Source organism: Mizuhopecten yessoensis, unplaced genomic scaffold (genome assembly GCF_002113885.1).
Source record: "Mizuhopecten yessoensis strain PY_sf001 unplaced genomic scaffold, ASM211388v2 scaffold11099, whole genome shotgun sequence".
Taxonomy (NCBI): domain Eukaryota; kingdom Metazoa; phylum Mollusca; class Bivalvia; order Pectinida; family Pectinidae; genus Mizuhopecten; species Mizuhopecten yessoensis.
The window spans coordinates 1187725-1197009 of NW_018408879.1; the positions used below are offsets into that span (position 1 = coordinate 1187725).

Sequence of the window (9285 nt, forward strand, 5' to 3'; positions counted from 1 at the left end):
TCTAAAGGGTCTGATCACAGGTCTGGGGCAGGGTACCATCTGGTCATTCTACAGGGACTGTAAACTGTCTGATAACAGGCCTGGGGTAGGGTACTGTTTGGTCATGATCAGTCTACAGGGACTGTAAACTGTCTGATCACAGGCCTGGGGTAGGGTACTGATTGGTCAGTCTAAAGGGACTGTAAACTGTCTGTAAACTGTCGGATCACAGGTCTGGGGTAGGGTACTGTTTGGTCATAATCAGTCTACAGGGACTGTGTCTACAGGGACTGTAAACTGTCGGATCACAGACCTGGGACAGGGTACTTTAAGATCAGTCTAAAAGGACAGTAAACTGTCTGATCACAGGTCTGAGGCAGGGTACCATCTGGTCAGTCTACAGGGACTGTAAACTGTCTGATCACAATCCTGGGGCAGGGTACTGTTTGGTCATGATCAGTCTACAGGGACTGTAAACTGTCTGATCACAGGCCTAGGGTAGGGTACTGATTGGTCAGTCTAAAGGGACTGCAAATTAAACTGACTGATCACAGGTCTGAGGCAGGGTACCATCTGGTCAGTCTCTAGGGACTGTAAACTGTCTGATCACAGGCCTGGGGTAGGGTACTGTTTGGTCATGGTCAGTCTAAAGGGACTGCAAATTAAACTGACTGATCACAGGCCTAGGCCTGGGGCAGAGTACTGTCTGGTCAGTCTGGAATGTAACCGATCAAAGGCCTGGCTATAGTTATGGCACTCTCTGGTCATGATCAGTCTGTAGGGACTGTAAATATCTGGCCAAAGCTGACATTTGTCAGAGGGTTTTGTTTAGTGATCACAGATTCATAAATCAGCTAGATCTTAGATAAAATGTACACAGGCAAAGGGATGGTAAAATATTACATATCTGGTCACTGACCAATTGCAATGCAAGGGTACTCTAGACTATGGCCAGTGTATGTAGGCCACTGTCCGGTCACTGGCCAGTGAGTGGTACCTATACATGTGCTGCATACAAGTTACAGGTAAACATTCAAGTACATTTGTATTATACATAGTATAATCATAAAACAAGCTACACACACAGTATACTCATAAAACAAGCTACACACACATATCCACAGCTCTGACATGTATTACAGACATGAAGTTGTGGGGACAATGGTCCAATGTGATCAGGATCCGACACACCAGTTGTCAGATCTGACAGGGCACACAATGCCATGAGCACACAATGGCGACCACCTTATCAGGGGGTATAATTGGCCCTCTATCTGTAATGTTATATATACTATAGGTATTGGTGGTGGATCGAGCAGGAGCAAGAGTTTATAAATAGCGTTTGTAGATAAGGTTTGAAGTGATGACCTAGCACAGTGAACTTTCTGCTGGAGTGAAGGTTACAAGTCTTGAGGCATATAGAACCTTACCTACAAAATATAGACTTACACATGTGGGTATATATATACATACCTTGTGTATTCCATGGCATACATAATTACACCTAAGCCAGATGTGGCTTGTGTATATACACCTACCTGTATCGCTAACATCATTGTATGTAGATATATAGTAACATAATTAACTACCTGTTAGCAAAGATTACCTGGTAGCTATATATATATTAAGTGCTTTGAAAATTTCATTATGAAAGTTTGATTTGATTTGTTTTAAGTGTATAGAATTTGTACTAGACAGCAGCTAGTTTAGGATGCCGAACCTTTGGTGTTGGAGTGACAGCTAGTTTAGGATGCCTAACATTTGGTGTTGGGGTGACAGCTAGTTTAGGATGCCTATCCTTTGGTGTTGAGGTGACAGCTAGATTAGGATGCCTAACCTTTGGTGTTGGGGTGACAGCTAGTTTAGGATGTCTAACCTTTGGTGGTGGAGCGACAGCTAGTTTTGGATGCCAAACCTTTGGTGTTGAGGTGACAGCTAGTTTAGGATGCCTAACCTTTGGTGTTGAGGTGACAGCTAGTTTAGGATGCCTGGTGTTGGGGCGATAGCTAGTTTAGGATGCCTAACCTTTGGTGTTTGGATGACAGCTAGTTTAGGATGCCTGGTGTTGGGGCGATAGCTAGTTTAGGATGCCTAACATTTGGTGTTGGGGTGACAGCTAGATTAGGATGCGGGGCCTTTTGTGTTGAGGTGACAGCTAGTTAGGATGCCTAACCTTTGGTGTTGGGGCGACAGCTAGATTAGGATGCCTAACATTTGGTGTTTGGATGACAACTAGTTTAGGATGCCTAACCTTTGGTGTTGAGGTGACAGCTAGTTTAGGATGCCTAACCTTTGGTGTTTGGATGACAACTAGTTTAGGATGCCTAACCTTTGGTGTTGAGGTGACAGCTAGATTAGGATGCCTATCCTTTGGTGTTGGGGTGACAGCTAGATTAGGATGCCTAACCTTTGGTGTTGAGGTGACAGCTAGTTTAGGATGTCTAACCTTTGGTGGTGGAGCGACAGCTAGTTTTGGATGCCTAACCTTTGGTGTTGGGGCGACAGCTAGTTTTGGATGCCTAACCTTTGGTGTACGGGCGACAGCTAGTTTAGGATGCCTATCCTTTGGTGTTGGAGCGACAGCTAGTTTAGGATGCCTATCCTTTGGTGTTGGGGCGACAGCTAGTTTAGGATGCCTGGTGTTGGGGCGACAGCTAGTTTAGGATGCCTTACCTTTGGTGGTGGGGCGACAGCTAGTTTAGGATGCCTTTCCTTTGGTGTTGGAGCGACAGCTAGTTTAGGATGCCTGGTGTTGGGGCGATAGCTAGTTGAGGATGCCTAACCTTTGGTGTTGGGGCGACAGCTAGTTTAGGATGCCTTTCCTTTGGTGTTGGAGCGACAGCTAGTTTAGGATGCCTGGTGATGGGGCGACAGCTAGTTTTAGATGCTTTACCTTTGGTGTTAGGGCGACGCTCGTTTTGGATGCCTTACCTTTGGTGTTGGGAAGACAGCTAGTTAAGGATGCCTATCCTTTGGTGTTGGGAAGACAGCTATAGTTAAGGATGCCTACCCTGTTGTCTAGCCTTTGTACTGGATTTATTAAGATCAAACAAGTGAATTCCATTTGCAATTTAATGTTTAAGTGTGTAAGTAAACATATTTCATGATTAATACAGCTTTAACTTTAAAATGAACGACTGAGCAGATTTTGACCAAATTTGGTCAGAAGCATCCTTTAGGGAAGGGGAACAAATTTTGTATAAATGGTGGGTCTGGCCCCCCTGGGGGCTGAGGGGCGGGGCCAAATAGGGGAAACATCGCAAATTATTCTTTAAAATCCTTCTTCTTCTGTAGGAATGAAAGGATTTGGTTCATATTTGGTGTGGAGCATCCTTGGATAAAGGGGAACAAAAGTTGTATAAACAGGGGGTCTGGCCCCCCTGAGGGCTGAGGGGTGGGGCCTAATAGGGGAAATATAGCAAATTCTTTAAAATCCTTGTTCTTCTGTAGGAATGAAAGAATTTGTTCCATATTTGGTCTGAAGCATCCTTGGGTGAAGGGGAACAAATTTTGTATAAACCATGGGTCTGGCTCCCCAATGGCTTGAGCGGCGGGGCCTAAAAGGGGAAACATTGCAAATTATTCTTTAAAATCCTTCTTCTATAGGAATGAAAGGATTTGTTTCATATTTGGTCTGAAGCATCCTTGGGTGAAGGGGAACCAATTTTGTATAAACCGTAGGTCTGGCCCCTCAAGGGCCTGAGGGGCGAGGCCCAAAAGGGAAATATAGGTAAAACCTTAATAATCTTTCTTCTACCATTGGGATTAAGGGATATTATCCTAATTAAGTCTGGAGCATCCTTAAGCAAAAGGGATTCAGTTTCGTATAAACAGCGAGTGTGGCCCCCGTGGGGACAGAAGGGAGGGGCCCAATAAGGAAAACATAGCAAATTCTTCAAAATCCTTTCTTCTTCTGTAAGAATGACAGGATTTTGTCCAAATTTGGTATGAAGCACCCTTGGGTGAAGGGGAACCAATTTTGTATAAACAGTATGTCTGAGCCCCCTGGAGGCAGAGAGGTGGGGCCCAATAGGGGAAATAGAGTTAAAACCTTTAAAATCCTTCTTCTACCATAGGGATTCAGGGATTTTATCCTAATTTAGTCTGGAGCATCCTTGGGCCAAGGGGACTCAATTTTGTATAGGCAGTGGGTGTGGTCTCCCAGGGGGCGGGGTCCCAATAGGATTCAGGATTAAGAGATTTTATCCTTATTTAGTCTGGAGCATCCTTGGGTCAAGGGGACTCAATTTTGTATACTTGGTGGGTATGACCCCGCTAGGGGCATAGGGGTGGGGCTCTGTTTGAAGTTTGTTATCGCTATATCTCAAGTACTGGATGGATTTTTCTGAAATTTCATATGTACTTACAGCACCTACCATGGAGTGCTCTATCTTTACTTCATACCAATTATTTTAAACATATTCAGGTGAGCGATACAGGCCCTCTGGGCCTCTTGTTTTAAAAGAAACTATATAGTGTGTTATATACAAAGTGTATTATAGAGTTTCATGTTCAGGAGACAATTCCCTGTTAGTGGACATGTCCAACCTCACAAAGGGCATGTTTGCTTACATAAGTTCTACTATATATATATGTAAGTAACAACAGAGAATCAAGATTCTTTTTAAGCTCATCATCACTTGTCTTGTTTTTAAACTTTTCATCTAAACCCAGACTTCTGCATGTATAATAAAAAATACAATAACATATTTTGACAAAATGTTTGTTAGAAATATCCCGTAACTGAACATTATAAATGGAGACTATGCATGTATGGCTCCCATATGCATGAAGGCAGAGGAAAGGGGACCAATAGTGGAAATATGTGTAAACATAAATGAAAGTGTGTATATTTGATATCTTGCAGCATAAGATGACAGACAGACATAAGATAAATTAATATACATATAAAACCTCTTGTGATTTGGTGTTTTCTTCATTTTTAGCTCACCTGGTCCAAAAATTAATGGACCATAGTGAGCTTCTGCTGTGGCGCAGTGTCCTTACCTACATGTATCTCCTACTAATCGCCAAAGAGGATTTCAACCAAATTTGGACTGAAGCATCAGTAGGGACGGGCAATCATTTCTTAAATAAATGAGGTTTGTTCGACCCCTGAGGCAAGGGGGGCGGGGCCCTGAAGGGGAACTTAGCTAAATTTGCTTTAAAACGCATCTCCTGCTAAATGCCAGAGAGGATTTCAACCAAATTCCGAAGCATCAGTAGGGAAGGGCAAACATTTCTTGAATAAATGAGGTTGGTTCGACCCCTGAAACCAGGGGGGGCTGGGCCCTGAAGTGGAACTTAGCTAAATTTGTTAAAAAACCCATCTCCTCCTAAACTCCAGAGAGGATTTCAACCAAATTTAGTCTGAAGCATCAGTAGGGGTGGGCAATCATTTCTTAACTAAATGAGTTTGGTTCGACCCCTGAGGCCAGGGGGGCGGGGCCCTAAAGGGGAACTTAGCTCAGATTTAAATTTAAAACCTAAAGCCTCCTTAAAACCAGAGACGATTTTAACCAAATTTGCTCTGAAACTTCATTGGGGGAGGGCAAATAATCCAATCATTTCCTAAATAAATGAAGCTGGTTCGACCCCTAGGGCTAGGAAGGCCGGGCTCCAAAGAGGAAAATTATCTAATATTTTGCTTTAAGACGCTCATAACCCCCATCCCCCATCCCCGGGTAATTGCCTGTGTAGATTGTACAAAATTTGGCAAAAAACATTATTGAGGAAGAACAAACATTTCTTAATTGAATGAGGTTGATTTGACCCCTGTGGTCCTAAGAAATGGTACAGCTAGATTATCATGTTCTATGGTGTAGTTTTCATAAATTGTTAAAAATTGGTTTCAAGGTTTATAAAAGCTTATAGTTGAATGAAAATTATAGTATTGTCTAATTACACCCTTATTACTTATTACAAAATCTGTTAACATGGTAACTCAATGGAGGCCCCTGATTAGTTGAAAGTCAGATATTGTGGTCCCAGTTGGGTTAGAACATAGATCTTGTCTGGTTTTGAGGAAATTTCATATAAAAATGCATTCAGTTGTAATGACTTATACATAAAAACCAGGTGAGCAATACAGGTCCAATAGACTTCTTGTTAATCTAGGGCATTGACAGTAATTAATAAACCATGACCGATAATGATACACTTAGTTACAAATTCAGCAAGCAATTAATGCAATAAGCTATTTCATGTTGACATACATCATATTGACTGAAAAAAAGCAGACTGAATTTAAAGGCATTAGTGTATATATATGAGAGCTGTGAGTTTAAGAGAAATCTGAAACAAGGTGATATAACTTGACCTATACTTGTTGATATTTTCATGATTCTATTTTACTCTTATAAAATTAATCAGTTGATTATTACTAAAAGCGAGAATATTATTATCAATTTGTTTAACTAATTATTTTTGTCTCTTTTCAGAATTCAATTCGACACAACTTGTCTCTACACAGTCGGTTTATGAGGATTCAAAATGAAGGCACAGGCAAGAGTTCTTGGTGGGTCATCAACCCTGATGCCAAACCTGGTAAAACGCCACGAAGGCGGGCTGGTAGCATGGAAACAAAAAGCTACGAGAAACGGCGAGGAAGGGTAAAGAAGAAAGTAGAAGCTTTACGTGCAGCACTCGAGAATAACAACAGTCCATCGTCCACGACGGACGACTATCTTACTGACTCTCCGCTGGGATTCCAGCTCAGTCCAGAGTTCCGACAGAGGACGAGTTCAAATGCCAGTAGTTGTGGTCGGCTTTCCCCGATACAGGCTGGCATTGAGCCTGATCTCCATGACAACCAGGTACCGCCCATGTCCCCTATCCCGTGGGGGAGTGAGGAGGGCTCTGTGCCTAATTATGACCAGATGGGACAGTATGACCAGCTGGTCGACACTCTGGTTGACAGCATGAAGCTGGGGGAAAGTAACATGGGCTTAGGTATTGACAATGGTGTGGGACTGGGGGTCTGTGAAGGTGATATAGAAATGCTGACAGAGTCCAGCTTACAACAACAGCTCATGCCTCCAAGTGACAATATAAATCTTTCCCAGTATAGTGATCAAAGTGCCAACTATGATGATGCTCAGTACAGGAACATGCCTGCCCCACCCCCTTACAGGGATGCCATGCGCCGCAGCCCACAACAGCAGGGTGTGGACCAGCTCCCACAGAATGGGAACTTTTCAGACCTGAGTCTGTCCCAGCAGAATGCCCTGAGAATTTATGCACAGACATCTGATGCAGGTCTGTTTACTGGGGACATGTTGCTGCAGCAGGCCCGTATTAGCCCCAGCTCCAGTCAGCTCAGTGTTAACACTCAACAGCAACAGTTGTCCTCCCCAGCCAGATCTCCCCAAGGTTGCCAGCAGATCAGCCCTTCCCAGTATGACAGTCGGGTGGGGTTTTCTCCCTCCCCACAGTCCAAGCAACTGTCCCCTCAGCTCACCAGTCGCCAGCAGCACTCTATCCTGCAGCAGTGTCTTGAGGCACCTTCAGACTCACTGTTAAGGGCAGCCCTCACACAGAACTCAGGTCTGACCCAGCAGAAAACCCTATCCTACCAACAGATGCCCATGTCATCATCACCCTCTTCGCAGCCACAGTTCAATGTGCGCTATGGCAGCACGCAGCTCAACATGAGGCCACAACAACCTGCTCCAGGTATTAATGGAATCAACAATAATATTGCATCCACAATGCGCCAACAACAACAACAACAACAGCCGCAGCAAATGAGTCATGGTCTGTTGGGTAATATCGGAAGTGTTCCTCGTCAGTCCTCTAACAGTCCTCAACTTGTGCTATCTTCATCCAACAGACAGAACATATCACCTCAGGAGCAAGGGATGGCCAACATGCCACCCACTGCTCCAAGCTCCAACTCCCTTAATGAAATTGAGGCCGACTTCTTTGATTTGGGATGTGACATGGAACAGGTGCTTCAACATGAACTCAGTCTTGAGGGCAATCTAGATTTCAACTTCGATACCATGAATAATAGCTCCTCAGCTTCCTCTGGAACAGACGCTCAGAATTTGGTACGATAATGATGGTTGAGGTTTAGAACTTCTGTAGTTAGTGGTTCGCCAGTTGTGGTGATAACTGGAGAAATGCATGCATACCTGTGTGTGTTGAGACCAGTCTCACCTGGCGAGTCTCGCGTGTTGTGCTTTAGGATACTGTACCAATGGAGCCTTACTGTGGGGAACTCCAAAAGTGGGCCAGTCCTGTTGGTGGGGCGATTTCACCCTACGTCATCTGACGAATCTGTCTTGTGCTCCTTGCCACGAATAGCATCAATATACAATACATATTATATGTACAATACATATATGTATGTTGAGGTTGGAGTTCAGAAATAATGTGTATTGATACAGAATCATGTTGTATACTGGTAAAAGTGGCCTCGTCATTATTGTGATCCCTGGTATCCCGGGGGTCCAGATTGACAATTGTTGTCTATAATGTGTTAACATTGGAAAGGGATATGTTGTGAAGAGGAGTGTTTATTGTAGGTGCATACTGTATAGTGGTGTAGTACTTCAGTGTCTAGCTCGGCACTTCATTGTCACAGTGTTCATTTCTGTCAGATACAAGTAAGCTCAAGCTCGGATTCAAAATAAGTATAACCACATCGTGTTTTTACTAATTAGGACAAAATATGTTTTTTGACCACATAGGTTTATACTCCAACATATGGAAGTACGATAGTACATAAATACATTCTAATATATCCGGTACTCTAACTTCTATTGTATTACAGACCTGTGCTGCAACTGTACAACATCATGCTTTACTCTGAGATCTGTGTTTTAATGGTCCTGCTACCAGTTCTGGAAGGGAAGAACAGTGCTATCACATACTGGTACATGTCATCCCTGGGGAGGGCAGAACAGTGCTATCACATACTGGTACATGTCATCCCTGGGGAGGGCAGAACAGTGCTATCACATACTGGTACATGGCATCCCTGGGGAGGGCAGAACAGTGCTATCACATACTGGTTCATGTCATCCCTGGGGAGGGCAGAACAGCACTATCACATACTGGTTCATGTCATCCCCGGGGAGGGCAGAACAGTACTATCACATACTGGTACATGCCATCCCTGGGTAGGGCATAACAGCACTATCACATACTGCTCCATGTCATCCCTGGGGAGGGAAGAACAGCACTATCACATACTGTTCCTCTCATCAATCTCTGGTAGGGCAGAACAGCACTATCATATACTGGTACATGTCATCCCTGGGTAGGGCAGAACAGCACTATCACATACTGTTACACTCATCA

At 43.7% G+C, this 9285-nt stretch overlaps 1 protein-coding gene across 1 annotated transcript in view; it reads left to right on the plus strand.

Moving 5' to 3' along the window:
- The window catches only part of LOC110465698 (forkhead box protein O-like), a 30074-nt gene extending 20989 nt beyond the window's left edge, over positions 1-9085 (plus strand). The window contains exon 2 of the mRNA XM_021521691.1: positions 6420-9085. Coding sequence (XP_021377366.1) covers positions 6420-8039 — 1620 coding nt within the window. The 3' untranslated portion in view covers positions 8040-9085. The remainder of the gene's footprint in view (positions 1-6419) is intronic.
- The last annotated feature ends 200 nt before the right edge of the window (positions 9086-9285 follow it).